Here is an 18710-nt window from a genome sequence, read left to right as displayed (position 1 = left end):
ATACAAAATAAATAGATTTAGTACTGTTAGTTAAAGAGCTAAAAATAAACAAATTGTGCATAGAAAAAACAAAGTAGTGTTTAATCTGGTTACATTTTCCAATGACTGTCGTGGCCGAAAGCTGACTTGTCAAAGAAACCACTATTTAGTAATAAGCTGAACATTTCTTAAATGTCAGAAATGAATGTGCGTGAATGTTTGCTTGCATTCATTAAAATTGTGTGGTTAGAACACTTAATTATTGTTCTGGGAGATAGTTCAAAACTGCATATTTAATAAGTAGGAAATTGAAGCAAGTGAATATTAAGGACTATGAATATTAAGGACTGTGACTTTTAAGTATTAAGGGCCCCAAATACTCCTTCCAGGTGAATCAGCGATTTACTTAGAACATAAGAACCTAAGAAATAGGAGTAGGAGTAGGCCATTTGGCCCCTCGAGCCTGCTCCGCCATTCAATAAGATCATGGCTGATCTGATTATGGACTCAGCTCCACTTCCCTGCCTGCTCCCTATAACCCTTATCGCTCAAAAATCTGTCTATCTCCGCCTTAAATATATTCAATGACTCAGCCTCCACAGCTCTCTGGGGCAGAGAATTCCACAGATTTACAACCATCTGAGAGAATAAATTTCTCCTCATCTCAGTTTTAAATGGTCAGCCCTTTCTTCTATGTCCCCTAGTTTTAGTTTCCCTTATGAGTGGAAATATCCTCTCTGCATCCACCTTATCGAGCCCCCTCATTATCTTAGAAGTTTCAATAAGATCACCTCTCATTCTTCTGAACTGCAATGTGTCACAAAGATTAGTGGGAAAGCGGGTTGTGTAGAGGACACAGAAAGGCTGCAAAGAGATTTAGATAGGTTAAGCGAATGGGCTAAGGTTTGGCAGATGGAATACAATGTCGGAAAGTGTGAGGTCATCCACCTTGGAAAAAAAAATAGTAAAAGGGAATATTATTTGAATGGGGAGAAATTACAACATGCTGCGGTGCAGAGGGACCTGGGGGTCCTTGTGCATGAATCCCAAAAAGTTAGTTTGCAGGTGCAGCAGGTAATCAGGAAGGCGAATGGAATGTTGGCCTTCATTGCAAGAGGGATGGAGTACAAAAGCAGGGAGGTCCTACTGTATAGGGTATTGGTGAGGCCGCACCTGGAGTACTGCATGCAGTTTTGGTCACCTTACTTAAGGAAGGATATACTAGCTTTGGAGGGGGTACAGAGACGATTCACGAGGCTGATTCCGGAGATGAGGGGGTTACCTTATGATGATAGATTGAGTAGACTGGTTCTTTACTCGTTGGAGTTCAGAAGGATGAGGGGTGATCTTATAGAAACATTTAAAATAATGAAAGGGATAGACAAGATAGAGGCAGAGAGGTTGTTTCCACTGGTCGGGGAGACTAGAACTAGGGGGCACAGCCTCAAAATACAGGGGGAGCCAATTTAAAACCGAGTTGAGAAGGAATTTCTTCTCCCAGAGGGTTGTGAATCTGTGGAATTCTCTGCCCAAGGAAGCAGCTGAGGCTAGCTCATTGAATGTATTCAAGTCACAGATAGATACATTTTTAACCAATAAGGGAATTAAGGGTTATGGGGAGCGGGCGGGTAAGTGGAGCTGAGTCCACGGCCAGATCAGCCATGATCTTGTTGAATGGCGGAGCAGGCTCGAGGGGCTAGATGGCCTACTCCTGTTCCTAATTCTTATGTTCTTATGTTTTTATGTATAGGCCCAACCTACTCAACCTATTCTCATAAGTCAATTCCCTCATTTCCGGAATCAACTTAGTGAACCCGTCTCTGAACAGCCTCCAATGCAAGTATATCTTTCCTTAAATATGGAGACCAAAACTGTACGCAGTACTCCTGGTGTGGCCTCACCAATACCCTGTACAGTTGTAGCAGGACTTCTCTGCTTTTATACTCTATCCCCCTTGCAATAAAGGCCAATATTCCATTTGCCTTCCTGATTACTTGCTGTACTGCATACTAACTTTTTGTGTTTCATGCACAAGGACCCCCAGGTCTCTCTGTACTGCAGCACTTTGCAATTTTTCTCATTTAAATTATAATTTGCTTTTGTATTATTTCTGCCAAAGTGGATAACCTCACATTTTCCCACATTATACTCAATCTGCCAAATTTTTGTCCACTCACATAGCCTGTCTATATCCCTTTGCAGATTTTTTGTGTCCTCCTCACAATTTCCTTTCCCACCCATCTTTGTTTCATCAGCAAACTTGGCTACATTACACTCAGTCCCTTTATCCAAGTCATTAATATAGATGGTAAATAGTTGACGACCCAGCACCGATCCCTGCGGCACCCCACTAGTCACTGTTTGCCAACCGGAAAATGACCCATTTATTCCGACACTCTGTTAGTTAGTCAATCTTCAATTTATGTTAATATATTATCCCCAACCCTGGGAGCTTTTATCTTGTGCAGTAATCTTTTATGTGGCATCTTATCTAATCCCTTCTGGAAATCCAAATACACCACATCCATTGGTTCCCCCTTATCCACCCTACTCGTTACATCCTCAAAGAACTCCAGCAAATTTATCAAACGTGGTTTCCCTTTCATAAAACCATGCTGCCTCTGCTTGATTGAATCATGCTTTTCCAAATGTCCCGCTACTGCTTCCTTAATAATGGACTGCAGCATTTGCCCAACGACAGATGATAGGCTAATTGGTTTTTGGTTTCTTGCTTTTTGTCGGCCTCCTTTTTTAAATAGGGGCGTTCCATTTGCGGTTTTCCAATCTGCTGGGACCACCCCAGAATCCAGGGAATTTTGGTAGATCACAACCAATACATCCTAAATTTCTGCAGCCACTTCTCTTAAGACCCTAGGATGTAAGCCATCAGGTCCAGTGGACTTCTCCGCCTTTAGTCCCATTATTTTACTGAGTACTACTTCATTAGTGATAGTGATTATATTACATTCCTCCCTACCTATAGCCCTTTGATTATCCACTATTGAGATGTTCTTAGTGTCTTCTACCGTGAAGACCAATACAAAATATTTGTTCAACGTCTCTGCCATTTCCCTGTTCTACATTATTCCCAGTCTCGTCCTCCAGGGGAGCAACATTTACTTTAGACAAACTTTTCCTTTTTATGCACCGAAAGAAACTCTTACTATCTGTTTTTATATTACTTGCTAGTTTGCTTTCATAATCTATCTTCCCTCTCAATCATTTTTTTAGTTGTTCTCTGCTGGCTTTTAAAAATTTCCCAATCCTCTGGCCTCCCACTCGTCTTGGCCACATTGTATGCCTTTGTTTTCAATTTGACACCATCCCTTATTTCCTTAGTTAGCCATGGATGGTTATCCCTTCTCATTGGGATATATTTTTGTTGCGAATTATGAAATATCTCCTTAATTTGTACTTCTTTCAATTTAGTATACTGTATTCGCTGCTCACAATGTGGTCTCCTCTACATTGGGGAGATCAAGCGAAGATTGGGTGACCGCTTTGCGGTTGTCTGTCACTTTAATTCTCCACTCCATTCCCACTCTGACTTCTCCGTCCTCAGACTCCTACACAGTTCCAACGAAGCTCGAGGAACAGCACCTCACCTTTTGTTTAGGCACTTTACAACCTCCAGGACTCAACATTGAGTTCAACAATTTTAGAGCGTTACTGCTGCCAATCTTTGGCTCTCTTTCCCCCCCACCCCCCACGAGCCTGTTACTTTTTTTCTCCTTGTCTCTAATGCTAGCTGCTCATTATTCTGCTAATCTCTCCTGTCTTCCACCCTATCACAGACCTTCCCTTTTGTTCTTTCTTCCCCTCCCCCTTTCAGTGCTTGTTAAAAATGTGTTCTTTCCGAACACTCTCCAGTTCTGATGAAGGGTCATCGACCCGAAACGTTAACTCTGCTTTCTCTCCACAGATGCTGCCTGACCCGCTGAGATTTCCAGCATTTTCTGTTTTTAATAAGGACTGTGCTATGGATTCATCATTAACTACCATTAGTCCCAGTTTTTCTGTACTTACCGAGGATACTTCAACAATTTAGTTGTCGTATTGTAGTAGAAGAATCCTTAATGGATCATCTCTCCATTCCCTCCACCCCAGTGGGTAAATAGAAAATACCTTTCTTCAAATTGATCCCAACAAGCAAAAATTGAATTTTACATTTAGCGCTTCTGTAGATTGGATCGTGAAAGAGAAAGATCCATTAGCTGGTTTCCTGTGCTAACATTCCTAAAACTACCCACCTATCCTGGTGGAAAAACTGCAGCCCAATATTTTTGCCAGACAAATGTGAGGATCAGCTGACGGATCTCTCACTATCCAAAGTGCCGAGGTGCAAAACGTGCTTGAAAGGTACGTCTGTTGATCTCAGCTGAATGTAGCTTGTTGTACAAGCATCCAGCAAGTAAACATGCTGGCTTGGATTTACCTTGGTGGTGCTATCACCTGAGGAGAGGGAACAATTTATAATGTCAGCTACACATGGGGGCTAGGAAGGGAAGCTGTGTGGTCGTAAGTTTATTGTGAATGGCATATGAGATCCTTGGTGTTATTAATTGAGGAATAGAGTACAATAGCAAGGAAGTTATGCTAAATCTTTATAAAATGCTGGTTAGGCCTCAGCTGGAGTACCACACTTTAGGAAAGATGTCTAGGCCTTGGAGAGGGTGCAGAAGATATTTACTCGAATTATATGAAGAATGAGGGACTTCAGTTATGCGGAGAAACTAGAGAAGCTGGGGTTGTTCTCCTTAGGGCAGAGAAGGTTAAGATGAGATTTGACAGAGGTGTTCAAAATCATGAATGGTTTTGATAGAGTAACTAAAGAGAAAGTTTTTCCAGTGGCAGAAGGGTCAGTAATCAGAGGACATAGAATTGAGATAATTGGCAAAAGAACCTCAGGATGACCAAAGCGCTTTACAGCCAATGAAGTACTTTTTGAAGTGTAGTTACTGTTGTAATGTAGGAAACGCGGCTACCAATCTGCGCGCACAAACAGCAATGAGATACTGACCAGATAATCTAGTTTAATGATGTTGGTTGATGGATAAATATTGGCCAGAACACTGGGGAGAACTCAACCTCACATAGCCAATCTCAACACCTATGCTGGAGCAATTTTCTGCCTAGGAGTCTGTCACTGACTATTTGACATCTGTTGTGGAGATCTAATTGGTGGAGAGAGAAGGGGCATCTCTCCTGAATATCTCAATTGATGTTACTAAGATGTTGAAGTCAATACTTCATGATGCAATAACAACTGGCTTCGATGTAATTGGAGTCAGAATCCAAATAACCATGATGGAGGGGTTCAGACAATGCATAGCAGTGCAACATTCCATGCACAACCATATCAGTGGCCTATGCAAAAAGCTGGCCTCTAGCTGGAATATGTGTAAAGTAGCAGAAATAGCTGGTTGGACCTCAAATAACCACATTATTTGCCTTAACACAAATTAAGGGAATGAAAGCATGCAGCCTCATTAGTGATTAAATCACAGAACAGTCCTATATATCTGTGTCAGGATTACCCTGTGATGTAGCCCATTAGTTCATAGTTCACTGAGTGGAAGCACTTGAGGTATTGAATGGCACAAAGCAAAATTTAAAATGGAGATGAGGAGGAATTTCTTCTCTCAGAGGGTTGTGAATCTTTGGAATTCTCTGCCCCAGAGAGCTGTGGAGTCTGGGTCATTGAATATATTTAAGGTGGAAATTGACAGATTTTTGAACGACACGGGTGTCAAGGGTTATGGGGAGCGGGCAGGAAAGTGGAGTTGAGGCCAAGATAAGATCGGTCATTATCTTATTGAATGGCAGAGCAGGCTCGAGGGGTCAAATGGCCTACTCCTGTTCCTATTTTTTATGTTCTTATGTTGTTATATAAAAGCAGGCCAGCACTGTGCTACATCAAATTGAACAGATTTACACCACTCATACTATAATTAAGGAAAGCACTATACTTTTAATTGTTAAAGTCAGATTTATTTTATGGACTTTAAAGAAATGCAAACTGTAACATCTTCAGATGACCAGCTCCAATTGTCTACTTGCTATAAATAGACAATAGGCCATAAAAATCAGTTCACTGAGTTGTTTCTAGGAGCATGTTTGGAGATCAATATGAAATTAAATCTCCAGTGAACACCTGATGTGCCAGTCTCCCTTCCAACACCGATACATCCCATGCTGATGGTTACTCTGTCTATTCTTCTTCCTCAACTTCCTCAGATTCTGACTGCTGATCAGCCATTTCCATTTGCCTCCAGGTCTGGTCTATTGAAGTCACATACCTCTATGATAGCTTCTACAAAGAGGTAGCCTCCCCAAATCGGGAAAAGGGTCTACTTCTTCTTTAATCACCTCTGTGCACAATGCCAATTCTCTCCACAACTCCAACAACAGTGTTATCAGGCATAAAGTAAACACAATTTTGGTAAAATGCAGGACTGTGTAAAATGGCTTTTATCAAGGACTTAGAAATCTAAACCTGATTTAAGCATGGAATGTTTGTAAAAGGCACAAAACCACCAATTAATTTTCTGTGATGCAGCAGCTTGAAAGTGAAAAATTGCTCCGCATTAATGTTCAATTTGTGCAAGCAGTAACTCTAGTGCAATAACTTCAACTCCTCAATCTGCAATCATCAGATATCGTGATAAAATCTGCTTAATCTAAAACTGTCCAGTACTTTAAAGTGTAATACTCTGCAAACCCAGAATGGACCAGTTGTAGTGCTGAATAAGGAATATGCCCATATATTGACAACTCGAAAATCAAATATTCTTAAAACCCAACTTATCACACATGAGAGAATATAGGGAATTGACTCGTGTCTCAAAGTGGGATGGTTATTAGCTCTCCTAATAGCTCAGTTGGTAAAGTTACTGCCTCATATGAGAATGAGCCACATGGACGAGGAAGGTTTCAGATTCAATTTTTGGGGCTAGATTTCATACTTTTGCGCAGATTGCCCAAAAATGGTCGTTATTTCTGGTGTGGGCGGTAAAAATGGGTTTTCAGATCACCGGCTTGTTGCCCATTCTCAAAGCCCCTGGCATTAAATCTCTCTGACCTCCTGCCATTAAGTGTCACCGTCCTTTGCAACGGCATGGCAACGCTCGATTCCCGCGATTCAGGAGGTCAAGGGAACCTGCATCGCCACGCTCCAGAAGCCATTCCACCCCAAGGCCATCTAGTGCTCCTCCGGTCATTCCCGCCTCCACCCTGGAGGTACCGGCCCCAAGCACCTCGCCACAGGGCACCCCATTTGTCCCCAGGACAGCGGCGACCCCGCGGACATTTCGTGGACGCGGCAGATCTGGTCCACGAGCGCGACATGAGAGCGGAGAGATGGTAGACTTGTCCAGGAGGACTGTAGACATTGGTGACCAGCTCCTCGATGCATTGGGGAGCATATCCCCACAGCTGGCCACCATGACTGAGTAAATTCTGCGGATGGCGGAGGCCCTGGAGGCGATAGCCAGGAACACTGCTGGCACAGGCCTTCCAGTGGTTCCGGTCTCCACCCCTAGGTTCCGCACCACCACTGCGAATGACAGATGAGAGGCAGGACCAAGATCCTGCTTCTGGATCAGAGAATGTTCCCCTCTTGGCACCCCCAGCTCCCGTACTCGTGCAACCTCCGTCTCTGCCTTCATGGCGCCCACACCGCTGTGATTCGTTCAGATCAGTTCCACTTTTATGAGTGGTGTTTTGGGTGGAAAATCTAACCCTTAGTCTGTGCAATGTTAGCTCATTTCAGCCAGGTGGCAGTACAGATGCTACAGTTCATGTCAGCACCTTCGGGCTAGGGTATCGAGAAAAGAATGCTATCCAGTGCTCCATGTTGGAAAGTGCACCTGTGTGGACGCTGAAAAACAATGGGATTTCATACCCGCTGTGATTAAATAGCTTGCCAACAGTCACTGTCTAGGCTGACACATGAAGATTGGTCACTTGGAGGCTGAAAATCTGTAAGTCGCGACCTTGGTGATGAGGCCAGGATTGCAGCTGCTGGTGGCCTTCAGCATTGACCTGACTGAAGATTGTGGGGTCAGTGGAAGAGCATCGTATTAGCATGAGATGGGTGGACGCAAGCGCCATATCAGGTGCATGTCTGACACCCACCTTTCCATGGGGGCTGGAATGTCTGGTAGCCTTCCACCCTTGGAGAGCAGATCCATCCCATGTTACCATCAGGCCCCTGAGCAAGAAGGCTGAACTCTTTAAAAAAAAAAAAAAGCTGCTTGCCTGGCTTGGACTCCACTGTTGGGGCCAACACGTGCTTTGTGGAGTCCAGTACATTTCACCTCACTCTGCTGGGTCCTGACTGAGGCTAAAGAGTGGGAACTCCTGACATAAAGACTCCCCATCCATGGTTTTGCCCTCTTGCCATTATTTACCTTGTAAGGAGTAGATGGAGGTTTGGCCCCTTATAAGGCACAACCGATTTTCCATTGTTTGCAGGGAGGCTGTGCTGGTCCTCTGCTGGAATTACAACAGGAAACTGCCGGATCCCTTAAGGAATTTCAGGACACCGAGGTCCATTGACACTTGTTCTTTACTTATTCCTGGGATGTGGGCATTGCTGGCAAGGCCAGCATTTATTGTCCATGCCTAACTTCCCTTGAGAAGGTGGTGGGAGTCACCTTCTTGAAATGATACAGTCTGTGTGGTGATGGGACTCCCACAGTGCTGTTAGGTAGGGAGTTCCAGGATTTTGATCTAGCGATGATGAAGGAACAGTGGTTTACTTCCAAGTGAGGATGGCCTGTGACTTGGAGGAGAACCTAGAGATGGTGGTGTCCCCATGCGCCTGCTGCCCTTGTCCTTCTAGGTGGTAAGGGTAGTGGGTTTGAAAGGTGTTGTTGAAGAAGCTTTGCAGAAGCTTTGCTGCAATGCATTTTATAGATGGTACACACTGCAGCCACGATGTGCCGGTGGTGAAGGGACTGAATGTTTAAGGTGGTAGATGGGTGCTGATCAAGTGGGCTGCTTTGTCCTGGATGGTGCTGAGCTTCTTGAGTATTGGAGCTGCACCCATCCAGGCAAGTGGAGAATATTCCATCACACTCCTGACTTGTGTCTCATAGGAAGGCTTTGGGGAGTCACTCACCATAGAATAGCCAGCCTCAGACCTGCTCTTGTAGTCACAGTATTTATGTGACTGGTCCAGTTAAGCTTCTGGTCAATGGTGACCCCAAGGATGTTGATGGTGGGGGATTCAGTGATGGTAATACCATTGAATGTCAGGTAGTGGTAGACTCTGTTGTTGGAGATGGCCATTCCCTGGCACTTGTGTGGCGCAAATGTTACTTGCCACTCATCAGCCCAAGCCTGGATGTTGTCCAGGTTTTGCTGCAGGTGGGCATGGACTGCTTCAATATCTGAGGAATTACAAATGGAACTGAACACTGTGCAATCATCAGCAAACATTTCCACTTCTGACCTTATGATGGAGGGACGGTCAAGCTTGAACAAAACCACAGCTTGAATAGCGCATTTGAGGGAAAAAAAGCAGTTGCCTATGAGTTGTTGTGCACTGTGCTATATACCTGCCGAATCTGCAATCTAACAGTGAAAGTAATTGTATGGTCTGAAGTTCAACAAAATTTGAATCAGTCTTTTGCATGATGCACTGCATTTTGATGCAGAATTCCTCCTGTGTCTTCATCTGACTTGTTGAACATTCTACATGTGTTCTGTGCAGGGACATTTTTCGCATGTGTAAATGAGGCAGCCATACGCATAAAGCAACTTGATTCACACTACCAGCGGACAACCTCGCCAGCCGGCAGCACATATCAAGAATTCGTGGCAGTGCAGTCCACAATTTCTGGACCTCGATTTTAATGTTCTCCCAACGGGCAGGAAAGGGTCGGGTGAGAGGATAAAATCTGGAAAATCATGATTCTGCCTCCAAACTGTTGTATTCCTGACTGCCGTTGAAAGCAGGCAGGGAGCCTACTTAACACGCAAAAGTCATGGACTGATGACGTAATAAGAACATCGAGTCAGTGGGAGTCCTGCACTGTCTCCTGCCTGGCAGCAGAACATCAGTGGGCTGAGGCAACTGGCAGGAAGAGGCCAAGGCTGGTTAAAAAGGCCTTCTCTTTGACCTCCTTGTGGGTAAGGAGGAGCTTCCCCCAGACCGCTCAAGGAGGGCATGGGCCTCCCCGGCCCCGGCCACCACCCAAACATGAGGGATTCCTCATCCATACCCGATCACCGACCACGCAGGAACCCCCTCTACGATTGCTGATCCATGATTTCCCTGGAACCCCACCTCCCACTACCTGGCTGCGGCATTCTGTGCCCTCACGCACCGGCCAGGTATTGGGCGGGTCTCTGGGAATTTTTATTTAAATGAGGCTCTGCTGTTAAGATTGGCATTGCCTCAATGTCCCTGAACTCTCCAGGTTACCGCTTGCTACCTGGCTCACGTGCATTCTTCCTGCACCCGGAAAAATCATGTCCCTGATCTCTGTGCCTGGTGAGCGATGCACCCACAGCCAGTGAAAAGTCAAAACATTGCCTCCTAGATGCCCAATTTCTGCCTTGTTGAATGCACGGTAAGGCTAATTTTATGAGCTCATGCTGCAAATGAGAAGCTGCACTCATCGGGAAATTCGGAGCGCAATCCTTTATTATTCATTTGTAATGGATTGTGGGCAGTGCACTGTGACTTTCCGCGAAGCATGGTCAGCAAGCAAGGCTCACCATCGGCAGCACAACCTTGTAAACTCGGCTTGAGCGCATAATTGGCTGCTATTGATTTCATAAAGGCAAACTGGTGGCTCCGGCACGCTTGTGGACAGAGAAGTATCCCTCAAAAGTCAAAGTTGACACAACAGATTTATTGATCAGCTTGCCATGCATTCTTTTCAGAGGTTTAGGTTTAATAAGCAAATGCTACGTGACTTGTTTTTGAGGAGTTAAAGGAAGATTTGTTCACAGATATCATGACTGCTGGTATCGACAACAGTGGCAAAAGCACTTGCTTTCTATTTACTTGGCACTTTCAAACCATTCTAGATGACTGTGGGTAGCAATTAGCCAGCAGCATTCTCAGTCATTGTCACTTGCACTGTCGGATATTCCCTCACCATATCGGCTCCCAACATTGTCATAGCAACAACAGAAAAATCAAAGAGTCGATCTCTACACTCGTTGTTCTTCAATAGCACCCACTTACTCATCTATTCATCTCGTATCACAGGAAAAAGCTCCCATTCTTCTAATCTGCAGGTGGTGTTTGATACCAGATATATTACAAATGCCTGTCTTGGTTTTCCTTGCAGCATCCACCTTATCTTCATTTATCCTAACCAGTTCTGGGAAAAGCATATGGGTTATGGAAGGAGAATTGATTAATGGATAGTTGCTAGGTAAGACATCTGGATTGCGGTGTTTGTATTCTTTTACTTAGTACTATTCTGTCTTTTGCAGGTGATAGAGACTGTCTGATACCACAACTCATGGCTAGCACTAAATCTACAAATCTGACCACAGGAGAGGTATAATGGATTCACATATGCATACTATCATATCATATCATAGGCAGTCCCTCGGAGTCGAGGATGACTTGCTCCCATTCTAAAAGTGAGTTCTCAGATGACTGAGGAGTCCAATGTAGGACCTACAGTCTCTGTCACAGGTGGGGCAGACAGTGGTTGAAGGAATGGGTGGGTGGGGAACCTGAGTTGACGCACGCTCCTTCTGCTGTCTACGCTTGGTTTCTGCTTGTTCTCGGCAGTAGGGCTCGAGATACTCAGCGCCTTCCAGGATGCTCTTCCTCCACTTTGGGCGGTGGTGGGCCAGGGATTCCCAGGAGTCGGTGGGTATGTTGCACTTTATCAAGGAGGCTTTGACGGTGTCCTTGAAACGTTTCCTCTGCCCACCTGGGGCTCACCTGCCGTGTCGAAGCTCTGCATAGAGCGCTTGCTTTGGGAGTCTCGTGTCAGGCATGCGGACGATGTGGCCCACCCAACGGAGCTAATCGAGCGTGGTCAATGCTTCGATGCTGGGGATGTTGGCCTGAGCGAGAACACTGACATTGGTGCATCTATCCTGCCAATGGATTTGCAGGATCTTGCGGAGGTTGAACAGATTCCTATGTTCTATAATTTAGCTCCACTCCAACAGGGAGCTTGCTAAGAGTGAGATGTAGCATTGCAGCAAGGAAGATCGAAAAGAGCGTTGGTGCAATGACACAGCCTTGCTTGACCCCAGTCCGGACATGGATTGGGTCTGTGGTGGATCCATTGGTCAGGATCAGGCTTGCATGTCATCGTGAAGCAGATGGAAGATGGTGACAAACTTTTGAGGGCAGCTGAAATGGAGGAGGACGCTCCATAATCCCTCACGGTTGACAGTGTCAAAGGCCCTGTCTCAATTCTCACCCCCACTCTCCACACCTCGAATCTCTCACCATCTCTCTGAAAGGCGCTGCTCAGCGGCGAGCTTACGGCTCACATTCCACTGTCGGCAACTAGGCCCGTTCAGTAGAGCTTGGTCTCCAGTCATCTTGGATCCCCTTGCCACTGGGCCAAGATCTCGGTGTGCTAAGCCTGTATATGCATACTAACACTCACTGCACTATCATAAATAAGGTTAGTAGATGTGCAGCACATTTAATAGATAATAGCCACTGCTAAACATGCACAGATTTTTACATGGTACATTCGGACAACTCTTCACAATTTACCCTACCTTTAATATTGTAAAGTGTCCGAAGATGATGCGTAGAAGCAAAAAAAATTATTGCACAAGTTGCAAAGCAATGGATAAGAGTGATCAGTACATATGATCCACATGTGATCTATTCTAGCATCTCTCAATCCAATGCACATCATAGACATTAAACATTGATCTTTTAGATTGTCCGAATTGAATCTGTCTGTATCAGGACTGAGCAATCTTATTGTCTTTGTGGGCTGCATAGACGCATGCCAGAAACCTTAGGGCAGTATACAAGGATATATTTTATAAATATGCACTTTTGGCATGGAGCAACACCTATATGATTACACACCTTGCTCACCAGTAGCATATATTGGGAGCTCAGGCATGCCAGTCAGCTGGCCCGACAGAACGTTCTGTCCATTCATTTTAATGGATGGAAATTCCTAATGGGCTGCTGAGCTGTGTGGCTGAATTCCCGTCGGGTGAAGCTCCACAGCAGGAGTGTTGTGTGTCTGTAAAATCTATGCTATAAAATTGAAATCCACATTCCCATTAATTTGCATATATGTCAAGTTGCTGATATTAACTGGAGTTCTGATTTAGGAAATATCCCCCAATGAGGTAATACAGTAAAGAACATTGCTTTCCAAACCACCAGATCCACAAAACTGTTTGGCCTTAAAAGGTCGGATTTCCAGTGTTTGCCAGTAGCCCGCGTAGCACAGATTGGAAATTGCTGATCTCTATCTTGCTCTTATTTTGTCTTTTACAAAGATTAACATTTTATCTTTGTTTTAATTTCATTTTGCTAATCGGTGTTGTGCCCAAACTGATAATTACATTACACAGTAACTTCCACACTCCAGGAAGGGAAGAGGGTAAAGGACAGAAACTGGGACCATGGGCAAAGAGAATTTAAGAATTATGCTTTGGGGTGGGGAAGAAAGGGAAGGCCAACACTAGCTGAGAGGGAATGGAGAGTGCCAGCATGAACACTGGAGGAGAGGGAAGATCACAAGCTTGACTGGTGCCATGCTGAATTGGCATGGGAAAGGGAGAAGTGCGCTTGTGTAAACTGGGAGGGTTGAAATAGTCCTGAAAGAGTGGAGAGTTGGATGGCATGTAATGGAGGGAATTTTAACCTCCCATGACGGGCAATGGGGGAGGTTAAAATATCAAAAATCTGAAACCCGACTCCAACCCACCTCCAAAGCGCCCACTTCCAGTTTAAACAGAGGCGGGTTGGGGAAGACAGGTGTCTAACCTGCTCTCGAGAGGCGGGTCAGTTAAATATGTTAATGAGGTGGCGCATATCAAATATGAGCAGGCTTTTATATTTAATGGCTGCGGGTCGGGTTTTCCGGAACTTGGGAAACCTGCCAGCTCAAGGCAGATGAGAACAGCTGGATCCAGCAGGTAAGTGCTTTTCCAGCAATTCTTGTGGGCCTGGAGCAGGACTGCTTCCTACATTCCCCAAGCAAACCGGCCGTGTATGTCCTCCCTCCCTGCAATGCTTCAACCCCTCTGACCCGATCAGAAACTAGTGATCCGAAGCCCCCCTCCCACAATCCGAAGCCCTCCTCCCACGATCCGAAGCCACAACTCCCACGATCTGAAAACCCCCCTCCCACGATCCGAAGCCCCTGTCTCATGATCCGAAGCCCCACCCTCCCACGATCCGAAGCCCCCCTCCCACGAGCCGAAACCCCCCCTCCCACGATCCGAAGCCCCACCCTCCCACGATCCGAAGCCCCCCTCCCACAATCTGAAGCCCTCCTCCCACGATCCGAAGCCACAACTCCCACGATCCGAAACCCCCCCTCCCACGATACGAAACTCCTCCCCCATGACCCGAAGCCACAACTCCCACGATCTGAAACCCCCCCTCCCACGATCCGAAGCCCCCGTCTCATGATCCGAAGCCCCACCCTCCCACGATCCGAAGCCCCCCTCCCACGATCCGAAACCCCCCCTCCCACGATCCGAAACCCCCCCTCCCACGATCCGAAACCCCCCCTCCCACGATCCGAAACCCCCCCTCCCACGATCCGAAATCCCCCCACCACGATCCGAAGCCCCCGTCCCATGATCCAAAGCCCCCGTCCCATGATCCGAAGCCCCACCCTCCCACGATCCGAAGCCCCCCTCCCACGATCCGAAGCCCCCGTCCCATGATCCAAAGCCCCCCACACGATCCGATGCCCCCCTCCCACGATCCGAAGCCCCTCCCCACGATCCGAAGCCCCCCTCCCACGATCCGAAGCCCCCCCTCCCACGATCCGAAGCCCCCCCTCCCACGATCCGAAGCCCCCGTCCCACAATCCAAAGCCCCCCACACGATCCGATGCCCCCCTCCCACGATCCGAAGCCCCTCCCCACGATCCGAAGCCCCCCTCACACGATCCGAAGCCCCCCCCTCACACGATCCGAAGCCCCCCCTCCTACGATCCGAAGCCCCCCCTCCCACGATCCAAAGCCCCTATCCCACGATCCAAAGCCCCTGTCCCACGATCCAAAGCCCCTGTCCCACAATCCGAAGCCCCCGCCCCACGATCTGAAGCCCCCCCCTCTCCCCCATGATCTGAAGCCCCCCTTTGATCTCTTCCTCCTCTTCCTCCCTTCCTCCTCGCCGCTCCAACTGCAGTCTTCCAATGCAGGCCATCCGACCCGACAGCCAGCTAGCCTTTCAATCTGGACGGCTGCCGGTCGCAAAACAGCGATAAAAAATTCCAATGGGGTCCTGGCGAATTTAACACATTACCCAGCTGCTACAACCCCCCACTTCCTGTAAATATCGGGGCCAATTAATCACTTTGAAATGCAGTGACTGACCTTCTGTAGGCAAACACATTAGCCATTTTGTATTTGGAAGGTCCCATAAACAGCAATGAGATGAAAGTCAATTTATTTTCAGTAGTGTTGGTTGAGGGAGGAATATTGGCAAGCACACTGGGGAAATCCATAGTTTTCTTTGAATGGGATCTTAATCTCTACCTGACTTGAGAGACACAGCATTGATTTAATATTTTATCTGAAGAACCAGTGCATCCAAAAATCAGCACTCCTCCAGTCCTGCAATTGAGAGTCAGACTGGTTTATCTGCTTAGTTAGCACAACCTTCTGACTTAGAGATGAGATAGCTACCCACTCAGCAAAGTCAAAATGACGGTTTACTTTCAACAAAATACATCTTGGCAATACTGGTGTATATCTGAGAGACATTTCTCTATCATATTAGGAGTCTTAGTAGCATAAGCAATAGAACCTGCTCTCTCTTTAGATCCACAAAGGTTTTAAGTCTTGGGTTTGTGGGGAGCACTAAACTTAGACCTGAGCTTTTCCCAGTTCTTAAAAGGCAGCTAGATATAGCATCGCAAAAGATTGAAGATTAACATCACACTTTTTCTATGATGGAGAGAGAAAATAAATTATAATCAGTGACTGTCTCTTGCTGTATAAAGGTTCATCGTTGCCTCTGAAAAGTTGTTAAGTGTCTTCCAAGATGTCAGAATAAATTCCATAAATGTCAATGTACAAGACTCAGAAAAACTGATGAACAGTCTCAACAAAGCTGACCTCGAAAAGCAACATATAGATAAAAATAAGCAACATACAGATAAAAACAGCCTTGACTATAGGTCTATGACCAAGCCCAGTGCTTCAAGGTGACTGAATAAGTTAAATTCCCTTTAGTTATATTGGATTTCAGGATTTATATTAGTGTCTTGGGATCATATACTGACTGCAATTCAGTTTATTTTTCTGTGAAAATTGAAACTCAATGGCCTCACATCTGATACATAAAAAGAAGTAGTTACAATGAAACGAACTTATAATGACTTCATTTTCAGTTATACCTAAGATTGCATCAGTTCCATTGTAGGGGAAAACAACTAAAATGCAGTGATAGATTACATTTTTTTAAAGCAGTAAGTCAGATATGATGGTGCAATATTTCCTTGTGTGGGTTGGGGTCATTTCCCCCAGGAAATTCTGCTTTTTGACACTTTTTTGGTGCCTTTCTACTATTTTGAAGTGTACTGTGATTCAGCAACCGAAGCAAAAAAAATTTTTCTGAAATGGTAGAGGAAATTGAAACACGAGGAGGGCAGATGGTGAGCAGAGGGAAGGGGGAATGATGGTGAATGGAGAAAGGAAGAGGAAGATAGGATAGTGAAGGGGAAAGCAGGACACAGGCCAAGCGAGGAAGAGAACGTTGCGAGTATGACTGATCATAGGTTAACTCTACTTAATCACCTTTGTTCCACATTCCTTACCTAACAAAAATCTATTGATATCAGTATTGAGATTTTCAATTGACCCAGCATCCACAGCCTATTGGCAGAGAGAGTTCCAGTTTTCCAATACCTTTGTGTGAACAAGTGCTTCCTGATTTTACTCCAGCCCTACAACCCTGCGAGAACTCTGTATTCTTCCAATTCTGGCCTCTTATAAATCCCTAACTTACTTGTTCCCACCATTGCCTTCAGCCGTCTAGGCCCTAAGCTCTGTAATTCCCTCCCTAAGCCTCTCCCCTTCTCGACCACTCTTTCCTCCTTTAAGGCACTGCTTAAAACCTATCTCTGACCAAGCTTTTGGTCCGGTCCTAATGTCTCCTTCTTTGGCTTGGTGTCAATGTTTAGTCTGTTTATGCTCCTGTGAAGCACCTTGGGACGTTTCACTATGTTAACAGTTAAATGTATGATGTTGTGGTTTTAAATGGCCATGCTCTGATTTTAAGATTATGTCCTCTTGTTCTAGATTCCCACACTAGGGGAAATAGTTTATCTGTATCTACCCTATTAAATCCCTTTATCATTTTTATCACTTTGATCAGATCACCCCCAACTCAAAGCAATACAAACCAAGTTTATGCAACCTGTCCTCAATTTAATCCTTAAGCCCTGATATTATTCTGGTGAATCTGTGCTGTACCCCCTCCAAGGCCAATATATCCTTGTTGAGGTGTGGTGCCCAGAATTGGATGCAGCACTCCAGATGGGATCTGACCAAGACTTAACACATCTGAAGCATCACTTCATCACTTTTGAATTCCAACATCCTTGAGATAAAAGCCAACATTCCATTAGCCCTTTTGATTACATTTTGTGCCGATACACTAGCTTTTAGTGATTTTTTACATGGACACCTACATTTTTTGTTCTTCCACAGTTCCTTATTTCTTGCCATTAAGAAAATATTCTGACTTGTCTTAGATGCCGAAGTGGATGACCTCACAATTCCTCACATTGAACTCTATCTGCCATACTCACGTAGTCTGTCTACGGCCCTGTGCAACTTCCTGCTCTCATCCACACAACTTACTACGCTTCCTAACTTAATGTCATCTGCAAACCCAGATATACCATTCTCTATTGGAGGAGAGGGGGGAATGGGGAGGGATGGGGACAGGCAAAGGAAAGACAGGGGGGAGGATGGTGGCAAATTCTCTCAGTGGGAGGGGACATGGTGTGATCTCTCCTTCCCTTCCCTTGAGATTTTCTGCTGGCAGAGTGAGCTGTCAGGAAATAACCTTAATTCCCCCATATCATAATTTTCAAAGGCTTTCATTTCCCAGGCCTCCATTTTCTAGTCTGTGTGAGAAGCGTGGAAGAGGTGTGACTCCCTAACCCAGGTCCTGAAATTCTGCTTAATGGTGGGGAGAGGGATTGGGCAGGGGGGTGTTATAAGTGTCCTTCTTCACCTAAGATCTGCTTTTGTGCTCAGTGGGAGAGTTTGAATGTGAGCTTCTTCCTGATGTAGTCTGCAAGTAAAGTAGAGAGTGAGTAAAATGGACCAGGAACAAATATAATTCAGTCCCCATTTTAAAGTTATCCTTATTTTTATATACTGTGCTTGGATTATATATTATAATTTATATTGAAATATTGTAGCAGAATTTATTGCAATTTGAGCAGCAGCAAAGCTGTGGGGCCGTAATTGTCCACTGCTCAAAATGGGGCACACGCACCCTGTTTCTCGTGTTTTTACCGCCGTGGTGGATGAGGTGGCCTCTTGAGCGAAATTCTGCTCTTTGG

The 18710-nt window shown here is 45.4% G+C and overlaps 1 protein-coding gene across 1 annotated transcript; it reads left to right on the top strand.

Moving 5' to 3' along the window:
• Positions 1 to 7980: 7980 nt before the first annotated feature.
• Positions 7981 to 15230, top strand: LOC139269133 (uncharacterized). The gene is made up of 2 exons (XM_070888234.1): positions 7981 to 8040; positions 14574 to 15230. Exons 1-2 carry the CDS (start codon positions 7981 to 7983, stop codon positions 15228 to 15230), a joined length of 717 nt encoding a protein of 238 aa, XP_070744335.1.
• Positions 15231 to 18710: the final 3480 nt, after the last annotated feature.

This window comes from Pristiophorus japonicus, chromosome 8 (genome assembly GCF_044704955.1).
Source record: "Pristiophorus japonicus isolate sPriJap1 chromosome 8, sPriJap1.hap1, whole genome shotgun sequence".
NCBI lineage: Eukaryota > Metazoa > Chordata > Chondrichthyes > Pristiophoridae > Pristiophorus > Pristiophorus japonicus.
Note: the sequence above shows the minus strand (reverse complement) of the source record. Positions and strands in the feature narration are given on the sequence as shown.

Coding starts and splice junctions, on each gene's coding strand:
- LOC139269133 (XM_070888234.1), top strand. CDS start 7,981: ATGAGGCCAGGATTGCAGCTGCTGGTGGCCTTCAGCATTGACCTGACT. Junction 8,041..14,573: donor ACCTGACTGAAGATTGTGGG/GTCAGTGGAAGA, acceptor CACGATCCGAAG/CCCCCGTCTCATGATCCGAA.